This window comes from Lynx rufus, unplaced genomic scaffold (assembly GCF_022079265.1).
Source record: "Lynx rufus isolate CCGP_SWC_20201006 ecotype Redwood Valley unplaced genomic scaffold, mLynRuf1.p SCAF_16, whole genome shotgun sequence".
Lineage (NCBI taxonomy): Eukaryota > Metazoa > Chordata > Mammalia > Carnivora > Felidae > Lynx > Lynx rufus.
In genome coordinates, this window is record NW_025814830.1 from 56,769,842 (window position 1) to 56,787,909 (window position 18,068).

Consider the following 18,068-nt stretch of genomic DNA (forward strand, 5'->3'; position numbering starts at 1 on the left):
TCGGCCCCCCAGCAGGGACCCGGCAGAGCCCGGCAGCCCTGAGGCCAGGCACCCCAGCCTCCTGCAGAGCGTCCTGGCTCACAGCGTGACTACACAGGTCACGGCCGGGGGCGCTCGGTGTGTGGCCTCAGCAGGTGTGGAGAGGGGTCCCGGGCAGCTCTGGCTCGGCTACACCCCCCCTCAGAGCCTCAGTTTCCCCAGCCTAAGGGGTGACTGCCGTAGGGGCTACAGGGCTCTTTTCAGAAGCTCCCTGATGCACCACTTTCACCCCCGATCAAGGTCCGCTGTGTTCAAACAAGCCCGCGGGAGGTGTTCGGGGTGATCTTTGTGTGGGGTGTGAAGGACACTCTGCCCGTGGGTGGCCACACCAGTCGTCGGCTGGTGAAGGAGTGAAGGCCCCGGGGAGCGGGGAGGGGGGAGGGGCTTCCAAACTGAGGGTCCAGGAGGCCCAGAGGCCACCTGAGCAGGGACCAGCCTTGCAGTAGAGGGAACAGCCTGTGTCTGGGGGGCAAGGGTCATCCCTGTGGCTGGAGTGGCAGGAGGGGGCGGGGGGGGGCGGCATCCGTCCTGAGCTGTGGGTTCAGTGAAGACAGGCGGGGGTGGGGGAGGCAGGGGGGCGGGGAGCGCCCATCCTGGATTTATTTATGCAGAAGGCAGAGCTGGGATTGGGTGTGGTGTGCACACGGGGAGTCAGGGAGCCTGCTCTCCATGGTTTATTTTGGGAGCCACGCGGGGGACGGCCGGAGACGCCCGTCACACGACCTCGTCGACCACCGGGACCGGGTTCTCCTGAGGGCCGCCGGAAACGCCTGCCGATGCCGCGGCCTCCTCCTCGTTGGACTTCTTTCGGGCCTCGGCCGGGGGCCGGGGCGGGGGGTTGCTGGGCGGCTGCTTGATGGTGCCCCCGACCTGCGGCCGCTCCTTGGGCTTGGGCTCGATGGGGGTCCACTGCTCTCCGTGGAAGGCTGCCTGCAGGACGCAGAGAAGCCGGGTCACAGATGGGCTGCCCTGGCCCCCCGGAGGCCAGCTCTGCCCCGCCCCCGGGAACTGGGCAGGACCCACGTGTGAACCCACTAAGTCCAGAGTGACAGCCAGGACCCCGGACTCCAGCTGCTTCGTTATGGGGGGGGGACCCTGAAAGCGGGGCAGGACGAGTGGAGGCCACTCCTAGGCACAGGCTCCAAGCCGGGGCTGGCCCCAACCAAGGCTGGGGCAGGGCAGGAGGCAGGCCTTTGTATCACACAATGTCTGGCAGGCCGGGCGTCTGCGAGGAGTGAGGGGCCCAGGAGGGCAGCCGAGGGGGGCGGGGGGGGGGCGGGCCCTTTCTGCCCTGGAGCCTCCCCAGGGGCACCAGCCACGGTGAAGACCCCAGACTCTGGCTGAATGCAGACTCCTGGGCCCCGGGGCCCTACGGCAGGCCGGGACGGCCTGGGAATGTATGCTTTCCATCTGTACCCCACAATCCTCGATGGATAATAAAGTGTGGCATCACATCACTCATGAAGCAGAAGAATAAATGTCCCACCTCCGGACTTAAAACTAGCACATCCCCCCTGAAAAGTAAACCACACTGCCGATACGAGAGAGTGCAGGCAAATGTGGTTTGCAGGGGAGGGTGGAGGGGGGGGAGGCAGGGGCGGGGCGGGGGGGCGGGGCACATGCACAAACCAGAAAGCGGACACAGGTGAACCTCTGCTCGTCCGCCCAGGGAAGGATTTCAAAAAGTTAACAGACCCTTAAGGGGGGCGGGGGGAGCACTCAGCGTCAGACGCTCCCTCCCAAAGCCGCCACGATCAAAACATACATAAGGTTCCCCCAAATTAGTAAGGAACAGACGAAAGAGCCATGGAAAAATGGGCAAATGACACGAACAGGCCAATTCCGAGAGGAAGGAAGGTCAGGCAGGAGTCGAAAGCGGCCGTGGCCGGGCGCACCGGCGGTCAGGCGGGGTGGGCGTGTCCTGCGGGTGACCTCTGACCCAGCAGTTCCGCTGCTGCGGGTCCTTGAGGGGCCGGCCGCGTGTAGAGGGTCCGGGGCTGGATGCGGGCGACGCCACGACCGCAGTGGGGAGAGCGGCCGGCCGGCCGGCAGGAAGGGCTCTCTAGAGGGAGCACGGGGCGGGCGGGAACGGCCCACAAGGGTCAGAGCCCAGACGTCACGCCGCCCCGTCCCAAAGAACACGTGCGAACACCAGCGTAGTCATCCAGGAGAGAGATCGGGAGCGCCCACCCCGGAGCCTGTGCGGGAGGACCGTCCACGGCCGCCCGCCGTCCTTCTACAAAGACAGCCTGACCACGGGGCCTTCGCACGCGTCCCAACCAGGCAAACCCGATGGGGCAGCTCTGGAAAATGTCCGCGTGGCATCGGCACCCCTAACGAGCTCCGAGGAAGCGCTCCTGACGGCGCCCCAAGTCGGAGCAAGGATGGTTTGGACGAGAGAAGAGTGACGATGATGCCAATCCGGTTGGGCCCTGGCTGGCCGTGTGACCCGGGCCAGCCACGTCACCTCTCTGAGTTTCTACTTCCTTATCTGTAAAGCGGGGCCCTCGCCACCCACCTCGGAGGGCCGAGGTGTAGACAAAGGAACCAGCACGCTTTATACGTGCTATATGTGGCGACTACGGTCATCACGACCCCGCCCCGGCACGAGCAAGGACACGGGCTCGGCCTTGGCTCTGCCTGCACAGCTGGTTTTGGGGACGGGGGTGGCACGTGCCAGGGGGCGAACCACAGGGGATGCCACTCACCAGCAGATAGATGCTGCTCGCGATGGCCAGGCAGGCTGTCCCCAGGATGGTGGCAAGCAGGAAGCCGGCAGGTACCGAGAGCCTGGGGTGGGGTGGCGGGGAGGTGAGAGGGGGTCTGCGGCCCCGGGCCTTGGCCTCAGGACGAGGCCAACTGTAGGTGTGCGGGCCCCGGGACCCCGCACGGAGGACACACCCAGTCCTGCCCAAGGCTGGGTCCCGTAACCTGCTCTCTGCTTCCGCTTGTACCTTAGCAACCCTTGGGGTGCTGGCGCTTGGCCCCCGCCACCATGCCGGAAGGAAGCCGTGTAACAGCGGGGGCCTGTGTTTGCAGCCTCCCCGGCGGTTGAGCCCCAGACACTGGCGCGGGGCCGTGAGCGGGGCCGCCCCGGAGAGCCGGTCGGCTCGGACCCTATTCTTGATTCAAGCTACGGAGGGTGGAATAAGTCCTTACGCAGCATGAGGTGACACACACAGGTGTGGGGAACCTCTGGCAGGACCCAGGACCCGCGCTTTGGTCTGGAAAAGTCTCTGACTCGGTGGAAGCCAGGTGGGTGTGGGAGCTTGCTCACCCCAGGTGCAGGACGGCCCGGATGTAGTAGTTCCTGGAGAGAGGTCCCAACACCTTCACCACTTTGGTCAGGTACTTCTGTCCGCTGGGCACACGGGGAGAGAAGACAGACCGTGTCCTGCTCAGCGGCCCCCACCCACCCCACCCCAGCGCACCCCAGCTCCTCCCCCCCAGGGACCGAGGGGCCGCGGCCCCCAGAGCAGGGCGGCACACTCACCATCTCTCCATGGTGGACCCCTTTCTCCTCTTCCCGCGGGGGTACTCCAGCAGGCAGATGAAGACACCCGCTACGCTGACGTGCCGTTAAGGAACAGCCGAGCTCAGCCCGGGGGCCAGAGTGAGCCCCCTGTGCCGACGAGAAAACAGAGAGGTGCAGCTGCTGCCTGGAGGTCACACAGCTGGGAAACAGCCGGGCAGGGTTTGGACAGGCCTGGCCACTCTGCTGCCCGTCCTGAGCCCTCGGTCCCCTGGCGCCTGCCTCGGCTGGCCGGTCACAGCCGGGCAGACCCCGGGCTGGCCAAGGGGGGCGGCTGATAGAAAGGGGGACACAGAGGGGGTCCCCGGGATCCCCGCGGCCTCAGTGCCGGCCCTCGGGGCTGCTGGCACCTGCCAGCCCTCACCAGGCCTCGGGCCTCGGGCAAGTCGCCTCCCTGCCCTGAGCCTTGGCCTCCCGCGAACCGCGCCTGAGCCGGATCCTGCCGACCCCGCCGCCGCTGAGGGGCTGAGGGCCCCAGGGCTGCGGCAGCATTCTGCAAACCGAGAAGTGCTGCGCCCCCCGGGGGCGGCACCGTCCCCACCCCGAGCCCGGCAGCACCGCCCCGGCTGCGTCCCGGCATCTGCGGAGGCAGGATACATGGAGTACGCGCCGAACCACCAACTGGTGAACTGGCCGGCAGTGGCCACGATGCCCCCCGTGATGAGGACTGTGGGCAGAGGAGAGGCAGGTCAGCGGGGCTGGCGGCTGCAGGGGCTCCGGCCGCCTCTCCCTGTGTCCCCTCCCTCGGCGAGCCCACTGGTCCGTCACCGGTGCCCTGCTCCGCGACAACACGTCTGCCCGTGAAGGGGACACAGGCGGGCGCGGACCCCTAGAAGCAACATGTGAGCGGGGGCCGGTGGGTGGGGTCCGGACCATACCAGTCCCCGCGGCTCTGCCACCCCCTTGCCACCTCCAGCGTCCTGTGGACAGCCGTGCCCGGCTGCTCTCCACCTCGATTCCAGCTGCGGGACCCGGGCACCCTGCCCCCCCCCCCCCACGAGCCGAACCCGTCAGTCTTCCCCTCTGCGGTCCTGCTTCCGGCCGGCTGCTCTGGGAGGCACGACCTGGATCTTTTCTCCCCCGGAATTACTTTGGGCACCTTTTCTACTGTGATAACATACACATAACATGAAAGGTTTCATTTCAGCCATTTTAAAGTACACGGCTCGATGGGGCGCCTGGGTGGCTCCGTGGGTTAAGTGTCCGACTTCGGCCGAGGTCTCGATCTCGCAGTTTGTGAGTTCGAGCCCCGTGTCGGGCCGGCTGCTCCGGATTCTGTCTCCCTTTCTCTCTGCCCCTCCCCCGCTCACACGCTGTCTCCCTCAAAAATATTTTTTTTTTTAATTTTTTTTAACGTTTATTTATTTTTGAGACAGAGAGAGACAGAGCATGCACGGGGGAGGGGCAGAGAGAGAGGGAGACACAGAATCGGAAGCAGGCTCCGGGCTCTGAGCCATCAGCCCAGAGCCCGACGCGGGGCTCGAACCCACGGACCGCGAGATCGTGACCTGAGCCGAAGTCGGACGCCCAACCGACTGAAAAATATTTTAAATACACACTAAAATAAAACAAAGTACACGGCTCGGTGGCCTAAGTCCACGCACACTATCGTGCCCACCTGCAGAACTCCAGCAGCTTGCCGAGGGACGAGTACGACACAGGACAGTGTGCGGGCATAATCCTGACGACTTTACGGGCGCTCCCCACGTGCCCTGCACCCACATCGACGTGCCCCCCCGCCACCCCAGAAGCCCCCCGTGCCCCGTCCAGTCAGGGCCGGCCTCTGCGTCCGGCTCCTTCCGTTCAACAGCTTGTCAAGGCCGTTCAGGTGGCTTCCTGACGTAGGTATCGACCACGACGCATTTCTCCACTCTCCCGCCTTTGGGACATTTTCCTTGCTTCCAGTTTTGTCCCGTTATGAATAAGCTGACACAGCGTTTAATAGTTTTCAATCGTTTGTAAGAGTTTTAACAGTTTCCACCAGTTCAAGCCGACAGCAAACCGACCATCCTGGACTTGCCGTGGCCGATTCAAAGTTCCTCTTTCTCTCTAACAAGCCCCATGTCACATTTCCCGCCTCCAACTATCTTGCTCAAACTTTAAATTTTACAATTTCTCTTCCTGGGTCACGTGTGGATTCCAGCTTAACCTCAGCCCCACCCACAGACCTCCCACGGTGATAAATGATAAATCATTCACCCTTCCAACCGGCCACAGACTGTTCAGTGTTCTGGGCTCAGCGACACCCCCCCCCCCCCCCCGCTGACGGGCATCCCTCAGGGGGGTCCCCCGGGAGCCAGGCTTTCTCTGGGCACCTCAGATTTTATTCCACCGCCTTCTGGCAGTGATTCTCGATGATGAGTGTGGACTCGGCCTGACTCGGCCTGTACTTTTCTCCTCTGGTAAATGGCAAGATTTTCTTTAATGGTCTGTATTTTCATTACAGCATGTCCAAGAAGGGATCTGTTTTCCGCTATTCTGCGTTCTGCTTTCTCCTTCGATCTGAGACTCTCCGTTTCTGCAAAACGCTCACCCATTACCCTTGGGTATTGCCTCCCTGTGTCCTTCCTTCAGAGCATGACTGTCTTGCCTCGGGACCTGCCGCCGCCCACGGGGCGGGTCTCCCCCCATCCACCAGACCCCTCCCCCCAACCTGCTTCCCATGGGGGTCCCCTGCCCCGCCCACCCTGCCCACAGGGCAGGTCTCCCCGCACCACCGCGCACGGCTGGCCTCTATTTAATAACCCATCTGTGTCTCTGGGCTGCGAGCGTGAGGGTCCCCCAGCCCCATCTTACGGGCCCCTAACCCTCTCGTCTTTAGATAGCGTTCAATTCATCCACTGACCTGTAGCGACTTTATTTCTTGACATTCTGCATTAGCTCACTTTCTGCACTGTCCTCTTTTTGCTGTGTAATTCTCTATTCCTTTCCCTCCTTGAACAGTTGTGCCCGCAGTCGTGGGCGTAAACACGCGCTCACATTCGCGTGTCTTCCAGAAGGCACCGCAGCCCCAGCCCCTGGAGGTGTGTGTGCTGCCTCTCCCCGGGCCGGTGCTTCCTCCCACAGCGGGCGCGTGCGGGCTGCTGGCGGGGCCTGCCTTCCTGCAGCGGTCGGGGACAGACGTCCTTGCAGGGAAGTTACACGCTGGCCTCTGCTGGGGGCCTCCGGGTCTCTCTAGTCCTGGATCCGGTTCATCGGAATGTCCCGGTCCAGCACAGGGTAGGGGGGACGCAGCCCTTCCCACACACAGCGCAGGCCTGGGGTTCCGGGATTTTTGCCTCGTTGGTGACTTGTTCCAGCCCTGGCTGCAGGTGGCAAGCGTCCTCGGAGGGGACCACTTCCTACTCCGTCTCTTGTGCAGGTGGGCCTCCCCAGCCGGGTCCAGTCACGTAGCCCAGAACTGCCCGTGTCCACGCAGAGGCCCTGAAACCCCACCGAGTGAGAGTCGAAGCCCCTGACGGTGCCGCTGTTCTCCGGGCCCCCCCTCCTTCGGCCCCCGGACACCACCTTGAAACCTCACTCTGCTTTTCCAGCTGCAGATTTCCTACTCCTGTGCTGAGCTTTGCTACACATTAACCACGTGTGCTTGCCCGGCAGCGTGCGGGGTGGGGGCTGGAACAGGGCACTCAGCACACTTGTCTTGGGTGCCTCGTCCCCCCTCCCGAGCTGCGGTTTCGCTGCCTGCCATCAGCAAGAGGGGAGCAAAGACACGGGTGACCCACCAGGACGGCAGGGCTGCTCCGTCACCCACCAAGGCTGACAGAGCCCTAGTAAGTACAGGACGCACCGGAACAAGGAAAGGTGAGGCCTCGGCTCTCGGGGGCCCTATGGTCTTGTCGGGGGAACAGAAATACACATCGGAACTGGAACAGGGAACGTGACGGAAGGCCTGGGGCTACTTTACGTCCGGTGCTCCCCAAAGACTCCTCCAGGCTCGTGGCAATCTGAGCCGAGAAATGAATGGAAAAGCCAGCCGCCCACAGATGCTTCAGACAGAAGATGCCTCTTCAGCAAGGCACTTGGATCCGCTCAGGAGATCCGGGAACAGAAAGGAAGCAGGTGCCCTCGGAGCTCCGGAGCAGGGAGGGAGCTGGCGGGGCAGGGAAGGGGGCGGCCAGGAGTGGCTTCCGTTGTGTGTACCCGAAAGGTACCGAGGGCTTTGAGCAGCAGGTGACACGGTCTGGTCAGATGGGGCTTTCCACAATAGAAAAACCTGTGGGGTGTGCCTGCTGGTGGGTCTCGCCAGGCCCGAGGGGCCCCAGGGGGCTGAAGTTTAGGCCGAGAAGAGAAGTCAACAAAGGGGGAGCCGGGGGACGGGAGTGCCCTGGGGGACCTTCTGACACACCGTCTTGTTTGATGACGAAGAAGGCTGAGCCCGGGCCTCGACCTCACAGTCGGCACAGTGGACGTGAACAGAGTGGGCCCCGTGGCCCCCGTGGGCAGGTGTTAGCTAAGGCCAGGCCAGGCCAGCCTTCACGCAGTGGGCCTTCAGGGAATGGGGCCCCAGGGCCTAGAACCCTCTACTTCCTGGGAGGGTGGGAGTTGCAGGAAGTGGGTGAGGGTGGTCTGCAGTGGTCTATCTAGGGGGTCCTGCCCCAATGCCTGGGGACAGGGAGAAGCACCATCTAACTGAGCCACTCTGGAGGCCAAAAGCAGGGGTGACCTGTGTGGACGGGGAACAGACTGCTAGGCCCCGGGGCCCCCATGTGCTCCTACAGTGTGGGGCTGGGGAGTCTACCTCCGACCCTTCCCTCCCCGGCCGGTCCCAGCTGAATGGTAGTGGGCTGAGACCCTCCTTGCGAGCACGTTCCCCCCCTGGGCACAGGCCCTTCCTGGGAGTGGCAGGTGCCAGGTGGGAGGGGCCAGGCAGGGCCAGAGCATCTGGGCCCACTCTTGCCTCAGACTCCGTCTGGGACTCAGCTTTACCCCACCCAGTCCTGAGAAGTTCCTGCTTTCGGTACAGGGCTGGGGTGCAGACCCCACCGCTCCTTAACCAGAGCTCTTGAGTACAGGGCCGGGCAGGGTGACTGGGGGCCCTGACCCCTTCCCCGGTCTCTCTGGGAGTTGAGCTGAAAGGGGGTCACTCTGGGGGTTTCCAGCCACCTTATGAAATCCCAGATGCCCTTCTGTGCACCTGGGGGCTGGGCCCCAGATGGAGAGCGGCTGCCACCCAGGACGCCAAGAGAGGGAGGCCCTCGCCATCGCTGGGCCAAAGCCCCGATCCAGGGCAGCGGCGGGGGGAGGGGGGTTTGGCGGACACCGACGTCCACATGCCGGGTTTTCCCAACCCTTGGGGGACAGTGACTCCCCGGAAACTACCAAGGACGAAAGGCCTCTTCCCCTGGCTGCAACTTCCTCTTTCAGTGTAGAGGTCCAGACGCGGATGGGGGACTGAAGAGGGTACGGCTCGCGGGGTGGGGTGGGCAGGGGGCGGGGGTCTCCGAACCCCCTCCGCAGGCAGAAGTCTCTGACTGCCTGCACCCTACCCCCACCCCCGGCCCGCCCCGCCCCGCCCCGCCGCTGCACGTACCCCACCCCCTTCCCTGCTTCAGTCCCCACTCTCGGAGCCCCCGCGGGGCCGGCCCGCAGCCCGAGGTCCCGGCGCACACTCACTCAGGCCGGACGCCAGCGCCTGCTCGTTGGCCCACATGGCCCACTCGATCTGCCCCATAGCGGCGGAGGCGACGACAGCTCGGCGGACTCCGCGGCAACACTGCGGCCCGCGCTCCCGCCGCCCGCCCCTCCCGAGGGCCGCCCCCGCCCCCGCCTCCGGCGGCAGACCCCACCCCCGGCGGCTCCAGGCCCCGCCCCTCAGGGCAGAAGGGAGCCCGGTTGGGGCCGGACTCTTCCCCGCCCCCGGCCTCAGGCCCCGCCCCGCCAGGCAGGTGGGAGCTTCGCTGAGGCCCGCCGGCCTCCCACCGCTCGCCCCGACAGCGACAGCCCGGACCGGAGCAAAGGCGGGCCCTGCCCGTCCCGGGCCTTCCCCCTGGGGGGTGTCCCCTGCAGGCCCAGCCAGCCCGCCTTCGGGCCCAGGCCTCCCGGCTCACTTCCTCCTTCCAGCTCCTTCCGGGCGCGCGCGGGCGGGGGAGGCCACCACTTTCACCGGCCAGCTCCGTGTCCGAGCATCACGTGGGCTGCTTATGACCAGGGCGATGCCTGGCAGGCGGGGCCAGGGGAAGCAGGCTGTGAGGTGGGTGTACCTGCGGACGAAGGCAGAGGCACCCCAGAATGCTCCGCCTCTCCTTGGAGCTTCCAGACCAAGGATCACGCAGGTGGCAACAGGGGCCTCTCCGGGAGGTGTGGGCAGGCTGCGTTCCTAGAAGGGCTTAAAGGCCCAGAACCTTCACCACGCCCACACAATGGATGCCCCACGAGGGAGCAAGGCCTTCTTGGACGCCAGTACCTGCCCTAGGGACGGTGGCAGGCCCAGCCCCCACTTCCTCATCCGGCCCAGGCACCCCTCTGCTCACAGCGCTGACCGGAGGACAGAAGCCAAGCTTCCGAGAAAATCCAGATTGCCAGAGCCTGCCCCTTTGTCATCCCCTCCACACTGCCCCTTGAGGGTGACTTCAGCAGTGGCGACCCCGGCCCCAGCCCCGGTCCCTGGTGGGAGAGGGGCAGGGGTTCTCCCAGGTGCCCACCCCCTCCCAGAAGCCTGCCTGCACTACACTGACATTTTGGAAGTGGGGAAGGGTGGCATTCCCATGGTTTCATGATCCAGAAACTCCTGGGCTGAGGGGAATCATGTCCCTAACCAGCACTGCGGCCAAAAAACCCACTTCCTGCCTTCTTTTGTGGACAGGAACTTGAAGCAAGACCCGAACCACACCCCCAGGCCTGTCAGGGCTTTAAGGATTGTGTCAGCCACCGAAAATGGGCCACAGTCGTGGCCACGTGCATGGCCAACAGGTGACAGAGGGCAGCTTCTTCAGGTGCAAGCTGGCTCCAAGCTCTGCCCATCCTGCCCACACCCTCCAGCCTCTCAGAGCAGGGACCCCAGAGCACTGGTGGAGGAATCGAGAAGGCCCCAGTCAGGAGCACTGTCTTTCCTCCCAGCAGCCCACAGGGCTCTGGGCATCGCGCTCCCACCTCCTGCAGGAGACACACCGGTGTCTTTTTTTTTTTTATTTATTTTTAAAGTAAACTCTCCAGCTGCCAACATGGGCCTGAACTCACGACCCTGTGATCAAGACTCCCATGCTCCACCACTGAGCTCGCCAGGCACCCCCAGTGGTCATTTTACACAGAAACGTTCCATTCACACCTCGTGGCCTGCGTCTGGCAGAGGAGCCGTAGGCGGCTCTCGGGCTTCAAGTCTTCCAGAGGGTCCCTGAGGTCTGCAGAGGCGTCCTGTCCTCCGGCTCTGAGGAGGGACGCCACCTCCCCGTCATATCCGGCACGGCTGCCGTCTGGGGCGGTGGCAGCGGCCCCAGAGGGCGAGGCCAGGGAGCCCCGTGCCATCCAGCCCGGCACCCGCTGGGGGGCGTGCCCCCGACTGCCCGTGTGGCGCCAACGGTCACTCCAAGTGTCCCAATGTGGCCACAGCAAGTGGCCTGGCCTGGAGCCCGGCGGCTACCCCTCGAGCCCCCAGTGAGCACAGACTCGCGGCCGCCACACCCAGCACCCCTGTCCTGGCGAAGCGGCCCTTGTCCCAGCGGTGGCTGGGGCTCGTCTTGGGGAAGGTGGTCAAGCAGCTGGCTTCGGCAGGCCGTCGGGGCCCAGGAGGTGGGCGTGAGGGTCGTCCAGCGTTTGAGGCCCGGGGCCCACCTGTCAGGTCGTGCCAACGGGAGAAGCAGGGAAGTGCAGGTCAGAAAGTAACAGAGGCTAACAACCCGTGTGGGCCACTGCAGGCACCCGGTCACTGGGCCTCCGTCACCCAGACCTAGGGTGGATAGCACGTGCAAGGTGGAAGGTGGAGACCGTGGCCTCGGTGCTCAGGTCGCGGGACTCAGACTCGGGCAGATCTGAGCAGAACGCCGGCTCGGGCACTCTGAGCTGTGCCCACGTGGCGAGCCCCAAGGGTCCCCAGCACTTGTGAGTCTCCCTAAGTCACCCCACTCAGCACTGGGGACGCCGGTGGTCCCAGCGTGTTCCCAAGTGCTCCCCTCGCTTGGCGGCGGGGGTGGGAGGGTCCCCAAACATCCACTTTGAGAGTAAGTGAGTGGACGGGACAAACCACACTGTACCAAACGCTCCGAAAACAGAAAGGTGGTGTCACTGTTACCACCAGCAAGCCGGCTTCCTGCCGGGGACAGGCCGGGGCCGGGGAGCCCCTTCACCTGCCGGCAGGCTGGCCGTGAGCCCTCAGTGGGCCGGGCCGCTGGGCCTCACCTGCGTGGCAATGACGTACTTGACGCCGCCGGGGGTGGGATCCACATCCAGCGCGGCCCGCAGCTCGTCTGAGAGTGAGGCAGGCCTCACGGGCAGCCCCTTCAGAAACCTGGGGAGGACGGGCCGCACGTCCTGAGCTCCCGACGGAAGGTGTGCAGACAGCAGACTCAACGCAGGAAGAGCAGCAGTGGCTGCCGGGGGCGGGGGTGGCACTGCCGGAGGGGAGGGGCAGGTCTCCTCTGGGGACGTGCACGGGCTCGGGAACCCAACGAAATGCGTAAGGCCACCGGTTGTGCCCTTCGAGGCTGCTGGCGCGGTGAGTAACGCGTGGCGTGTATTTGACCTCACACACGCAGACACGCAGCCGGGCGCGCGTGCGCGAGAACCTGGCCACGGTGGCCGGGAAGGGGGGACGAAGCTTAAGAGCGAAACACCCCGGTGCAAGTGTGAGTCCGTGGCCGTGTTCCCAGAACAGCAAAAGCCTGCAAACCACCCACGGGGTGACAGGGCAGTGAGTTCAGAGCCTCCCACGAGGACACCAGCTGCCTTGGGGATCGTCCTTGGTCGTGCGTTCTGTCCATCTGGCCAGGAAGTCCGTCTTCCAGCCCCACCCCACTAGAAGTCATCAGTGTTGCCCCAATTACAGTGACAGAGAAACAACCCCGCGTATTCCCCGCAGCCCTAGCAGGGCGATCTCCCTGCACGGGGAACAGGGACCGCTGGGAGAAACGCAAAGGCCCCGTGGCCCCCTCGAGGCTGGGGCCCTGCCCCACGGGAGCCATCACGCTGCGCACCCGTGCACGCGGCCCCAGGGCTGTGACCTGTGTGAGAAGCGCCTGCGGTCACAGGGAGGTGCCCTCGGTCCCTGTAGAGATCGACGCTTGCCACGGGACCCCCGTTCGGCACCACGGCCTCAGATGCCACTGCCCCCAACTTCAGCAGGAGACCCTGCTCCTCCCCCCACGGCCTCCCAAACGCGGGGGCCCCCAACTCACTTGTCTCCGTTGGACTCGGGGGGAAAGCAGTGCCTCACGGCAGCCACGAACTCGGGCACGGTGTCGTCCAGGGTAAAGACCACAGCGTTGGGGCCCGCGTCAAACGTGTACGCCACCTGGAACCCGCGTGGTCAGCGTGAGTGTCCGCGGAGAGGCCGGCCCGGCTCACACCTGTCACCCGCCACGGACACCCGTGGCCGCCCGCCAACTCAGGACCGGCCGGGGGGCGGCGCGGGCCGCGGCCCCTCGGCAGCCACGTCAAGCAGGCGCCGGGAAGCCTGGTGGCGGGCAGGCCCGTGCTGGGCCACGGCCTCGGGAACCCGCCGCAGGACTTCCGCCCCCAGCTGCCCCCCGGGCCCCCGCTAGCCTTGGTCTGCCCGTGGTGGGCGTTGAAGCAGTGCACGAGGCGGATGATGCGTCTGGAGATGTCGCTGAGATAGGAGATGGGCGGGAAGGTGTCCAGGCAGGTGGCGTGGAACTGGTTGCTGTCCTTCATGGTCAGCTGGCCGAAACCCTGGAAGTCCCGCTCCCGGACACAGTGGGTCATCTCCACCATGCGCCCCGGCACCACCGCCTCGGCCCGGAACTGCGAGGCACGGGAGATTTCGCTGAGCGGAGCACAGCGGCCCGGCCCCGAGGGACGCAGGACGCGCCCCGGGCGGCCGCCCGCCCCCACCCACCCCAGCCTCACCCTCAGCAGGGGGCTGGTCTCCACGCTGGTCTGCATGCCCGCCGTGCTGCCCATCGGCTTGCGCTCCGCGCTCACCTGCACCGAGACAGACGGCCTGGACCCCAGCCTGCAACACGCGTCCCATCCCGTCCCGTCCCGCACCCCCCCCACCCCCGGGCTCGTGTGGGAAGCGGGACAGCGGTGCCCCCGACCACAGAGGTCGCCCACCCGGGCGGAGACGGCACGGTCCTGGGAGCGGCAGCCCGGCAGCCGCAGGGAGACACGGGACGCTTCCACCTCCCGAGGCAGCCGCCCCTCCCAGCCTCACTCACCACAAGTATGAGGACTCGGAGTTCGGGCCAGTGTGACTCGGGGGCCACCTGCCGGGCGACGCTGTCCTTCCCGTCGGCCCGCTCCCCCATCTGCCACTCCACGAAGCCGCCGTACAGGCTCCGACAGGCGCTGCCCGAGCCCCGGCGGGCCACTTCCGAGAGGTCGCTGTCAACCCCGTAGACCCGGGCCAGGGTGTAGGCTGCAGGCACAGGGTACGGGACACAGGGTGCTCAGACGGGCAGGCCGGGGGCGGGGGGGGAGCCTTTGAAAACCACGGGGAGCAGAGACCGAGGCAGAGGGACCCGGAGAGCGGCGTCAGCGAGACAGCTGGCCGGGCCGGAGTGGGGCTGGGTCTGGCCGGGGGGGGGCCCGACGGCAGGACACAGAGCCGGGGGCAAGCTCTCTGCCCCCGGCCCCGGGTGCCCTCCCGGCCCCGCTAGGCACCGAGGGCGGCTCAAGCAGAGCACACGAGCTGGCTGGGCAAGTAAGCGTCACCCCCGGCGTTCCTTCTAGGTCAGAAATCGTGAGCCCACCACCTGCCGCTGCGGTGCCCAGCTTGGCGCGGGTGGGGAGGGCGTCCCGGAGAGTGAGCCGGCACGGGGGAAGCAGGGCAGGGGTTTGGACGGAAGGAGGCAGACGGGTTCCCAGTGGGCCTGTCGGAGCACCTGGGGCCAGCTGCCTCTCTTGGGATTGTGTCGGGTAAGCGGAGATGCCGGCCTTCTCTTAGGCTCGAGCCCGTCTGGGATGGGTTTCTGTCACGTACAACCTGGAAGGGCCTGTACACAGAGCCCTAGGAGGCCGGATCGTTCGGACGTGTGGCGGGGACTCCCCGTAAGCTGCGAGAATGTGACAGCATTCACAGCACGCACAGCACAGCACCCTACAGGCCCTCGGTCTCCCCGCGGGCACCCACCTAGGCAGGCATAACCAGCCGCGGAGGAGGCCAGGCCCGCGGCCGTGGGGAAGTTGTTCACCGATGCGATGTGAACCTTGTAGCTGAGGCTGAGGGGCGGCGGGTCCTCGTCGCCGGTGCTCCTCCGCTTCCGGGCCAGGCGGCGGACTGAAGGCGGAGGGGACACGGCCACTGGGCAGGTGGCCCCGACCTGCTCCTGGCATCTCACCCGCCGCGAGTCAGGAAGAGGGAGCGGCACAGCCGAAAGCCGGCCTCTGCCCCCAGCTTCTCCTGCAGACGCCCTTCTCGGGGAGGGAAGGTCCCGGCCCCCGCCCCGGCCCTGGCCGTGCTCACAGGCAGCCCCCTCCCCAGGGGGCCTGCGAAGCCGGCAGCACCCTCTGTGCACTCAGACCCTACAGACAGAAGAAGGGGCAGAGGGGAAGGAAGGGCTCGGCCCAGTGTCGCACACGTCCCCCGCGGGATCCCACTCACTCTCCCTGAGGCAGGCCTGGAGGCGTGGCTGCCCCACATCTTCCTCCCGGCCATTCAGCCAAATCCGGTCCTCGGTGAAATCCTTGCTGATGGCGGCCGTGGTGGTGGTTTTTAACTGGGAGAGAAAACACAGGGGCCACCGCAGGGACGGGTGAGGGGTCAGCGCGCCTCTCCACTGGGGATGGCCCTTCGGGGTCTCCCGCTCAGGAGCAGGGACGGCCTTGCCGGAGAACTGGGCCGTTGAGGCCAAGGCAGGCCGGGCGGGCAGTGAGGAGGCCCCAAGGCAGGTGGCAGGCTTGGCACCAGGCCTGGACTCCAGAGGAGAGCTGGGAGCAGGGGCCTGTGCACAAAGAGCAGTCCTAACAGGGGGCCGGGGAACTGTTCACCGGCTGGGAATTTATTGCTACAGTTGTTAAACAAAAGTTCAACCAAAGCGTGCTAAATATTTACATTGCGTTCAGTGCCCATTCGTACTAACCTGGTCTTGGTGCAAGGTGACGCTCAGAGAGGAGTTGATGGGCAGGACCAGGTCCTCATCGCGCTTCCCCCCTGGAACAGACAACCCGAGGCCGGGCCGGTCCATTGCCCAGCCCTGCAAACCATCACGCTGCCCTCGCTCCTCCCCACCAGTGCTCCCCAGTTACCCTCGCTGCCAGCCCGCTCTCTCCCCTCCGCCCAGAGCCTGCTGCCTCACTGCACAGTGTTAAGTCCTCTTCCTCCTGTGCCCTCGCCTTCAGGAAGTCCTCCCGGATTTCTCCCCACTTCACCAGGCTCCCAGTCCCAGAGCAGAGCTGGAGGCCAGTCCATCCCGTTTCATTGCTTGTTTTATCTTCCACCCCTCGGAGCGGCCTTCCAGGCCCCGAGCACTCTGGGTAAGGCTCTCGCCTCCCAAACAAGGGGAGCCCTGGTTCCAGTCTCCGCTGTTGCTCCCCGGAGACACTCAGACCGGCCCCCTCCCCCTGCCCCGGCTCGGCAAAGGGAGCTTCCCACGAGTGGACGGTGGCAGGGCTCTCTGTTAAGCACCCACGTCGCGCTGCACTTGTGTGGGGCCTCGGGACAGCGGACGGTTACCGGAGGTGCTGACGACAAGCTGGCAGGGGCTCCCGGAGCGCCCAGAAAGAGACCCACTTCAATTCACCCAACGGACTTGACGAAGGCGCGAGAGCCGTTGCAAAGAGAGGTGCGGCCTTTCCAGCAAATGCCGCCAGAACGACTGCACATCCACAGCCCAAAGCACGGACCCAAGTTTCACACCTTATACAAGAAAGCAACTCAAAACGGAGACTTGAACTTCAAATGAAAAACTATAAAACCTTCAGAAGATCTTCAGGTTGGAGGGCCAAGTAGGTGAGTCTCAGACTTGACCCCAAACGCGTGAGCTTCACCCAGATTTTGAACGCCACGGCTCTTTGAAAGACCCCGTTAGGACGATCGAAAGATAAGCCACAGATGGCGGAAAACATCTGCGAACATCCGACGAAGGATTAGGACGCAGAGGACACAGCAAACTCCCAAAACTCGACGGTAAAAAAGTACACAATCCAATTAGGACACGGACATAAGACGCGGGCAAGTGTTTCACCAAAGAGGACGCACAGGTTACAAACAGCACGGGAAACGGTGTCCGGTGTCACTGGCCGGTAGAAAATCATGGAGTAAACCCACGGTCAGAGGTCACCCACTGATCAGAATGGCCGAAGTAAAATCCAGTGACGACACCAGCGGCCAGAAAGCTGCGTCGCCCACGCGTCGCTGGTGGGAACAGAAAGTGGCAGCCGCACGTCAAGTGCAACAGTTTCCTTACACAACTGAAACACGACTACTCTACGGCCCAGCAGTGACACTCCTGGACATTCATCCCCAAAGAATGAAAACCTGTGTTCACGCGGCTACCTGTACGCGAACTTTAGAGCAGCTGTCTCCACAATATTCTGGGACAGCGACCTTTCAAAGGGTGTCTGGCTAAGCAGAGCATGGGTGTCCCCGCCGGGGAACAGGACTCCGCGCTAAGGGAGCAAGTAACGACCCAAGCCAGCGCCCCGGTGAATCTCCAGCTCACGGCGAGTGACGAGAGCCACTCCCAAGGCTCCACATGAAAGGAACCCGTGGACTGAGCAGTCTTGAGAACATGACGGACTTGGAGAGCAGGCTCCAGGTGGCCAGGTTCCAGAACTGTGGGAGCCAAGCCCCAGGGGTGGGTGTCCCAGTGGACACAGTCCCCCACCCCCGCGGTGGTAAAACTCCCCCTGTGGACCCTGTTCCTCGTCCCTCCACCTGGGGGGAGATGTCCCCTGTGGACCCTGTCCCCATCCTGTCCCCCGGGGATGAACCACCAACCCCCCAGTGGACCCTGTCCCCCGTCCCGGAGGTGGGCCTCCCTTGTGCACCCTGTCCCCCATCTCGCCCCCCCCGGGGGGTGTGAACCCCCCACGTGGGCCCTGTCCCTCGTCCCTTCTTCACGCGGGGGTGGACGTCCCTCGTGGACCCTGTCCGCCATCCCAGAGGTGGACGTCTCCCGTGGATCCTGTCCCCCGTCCCTCCATCCAGGAGTGGACCTCCCGCGTGGACCCTGTCCCCCGTCCGGGCCCCGTAGACCGTGTCCCGCGCCCCGGCCAGGCACTCACAGTACTTGATGACCGCGATGTTGACCGGCGCGGTGCAGGTCACGACCACCAGCGGCTTCTCCTCGGAGGCCATGGCCCAGAAACAGTGCGAGGTCAGCCTGCAGCCGGCCCGGCCGGCACCTCACCTGCCCCGCGATTGGCCGGCAGGGAAGCTGTCCTC

General features: G+C 65.0%; 2 protein-coding genes across 6 annotated transcripts; both read right to left on the minus strand.

The window, feature by feature from the left end:
• Positions 1-600: 600 nt before the first annotated feature.
• Positions 601-9,300, minus strand: LOC124511575 (cytochrome b-245 light chain). Of its 2 annotated transcripts, none has more exons than XM_047078913.1 (6): positions 9,185-9,300; positions 4,169-4,238; positions 3,533-3,607; positions 3,317-3,400; positions 2,748-2,829; positions 601-969 (listed from the first exon to the last, which is right to left on the minus strand). In XM_047078913.1, exons 1-6 carry the CDS (start codon positions 9,240-9,242, stop codon positions 754-756), a joined length of 585 nt encoding a protein of 194 aa, XP_046934869.1. In that variant the 5' UTR covers positions 9,243-9,300; the 3' UTR covers positions 601-753. The 2 variants fall into 2 exon arrangements, with proteins under 2 accessions (XP_046934869.1, XP_046934870.1); XM_047078914.1 differs by lacking the exon at positions 9,185-9,300 and adding an exon at positions 6,417-6,991.
• A 1,398-nt stretch (positions 9,301-10,698) lies between these two features.
• MVD (mevalonate diphosphate decarboxylase) lies at positions 10,699-18,047 on the minus strand. Of its 4 annotated transcripts, none has more exons than XM_047078908.1 (10): positions 17,909-18,047; positions 15,763-15,833; positions 15,285-15,399; positions 14,814-14,960; positions 13,900-14,099; positions 13,589-13,663; positions 13,265-13,483; positions 12,898-13,013; positions 11,903-12,384; positions 10,699-11,338 (listed from the first exon to the last, which is right to left on the minus strand). In XM_047078908.1, exons 1-10 carry the CDS (start codon positions 17,979-17,981, stop codon positions 11,088-11,090), a joined length of 1,749 nt encoding a protein of 582 aa, XP_046934864.1. In that variant the 5' UTR covers positions 17,982-18,047; the 3' UTR covers positions 10,699-11,087. The 4 variants fall into 4 exon arrangements, with proteins under 4 accessions (XP_046934864.1, XP_046934865.1, XP_046934867.1 ...); XM_047078909.1 differs by having other exon boundaries at positions 11,903-12,114; positions 17,909-18,045; XM_047078911.1 differs by having other exon boundaries at positions 11,162-11,338; positions 11,903-12,011; positions 17,909-18,044.
• Between the last annotated feature and the right edge of the window lie 21 nt (positions 18,048-18,068).

Bases quoted from the DNA above. Each gene is read 5' to 3' on its own strand.
- LOC124511575 (XM_047078913.1), bottom strand. From the start codon at position 9,242: ATGGGGCAGATCGAGTGGGCCATGTGGGCCAACGAGCAGGCGCTGGCG. The intron at 3,608-4,168 runs GTATCCTGCCTC...ACGGCACGTCAG, and splicing joins TGGTTCGGCGCGTACTCCAT to CGTAGCGGGTGTCTTCATCT. The intron at 970-2,747 runs GTGAGTGGCATC...TGCGTCCTGCAG, and splicing joins CGAGCAGCATCTATCTGCTG to GCAGCCTTCCACGGAGAGCA.
- MVD (XM_047078908.1), bottom strand. From the start codon at position 17,981: ATGGCCTCCGAGGAGAAGCCGCTGGTGGTCGTGACCTGCACCGCGCCG. The intron at 14,961-15,284 runs GTGAGTGGGATC...CTCCGCCTTCAG, and splicing joins CCAGGCCTGCCTCAGGGAGA to TCCGCCGCCTGGCCCGGAAG. The intron at 13,484-13,588 runs GTGAGGCTGGGG...CGTGCCTCGCAG, and splicing joins AGACCAGCCCCCTGCTGAGG to TTCCGGGCCGAGGCGGTGGT.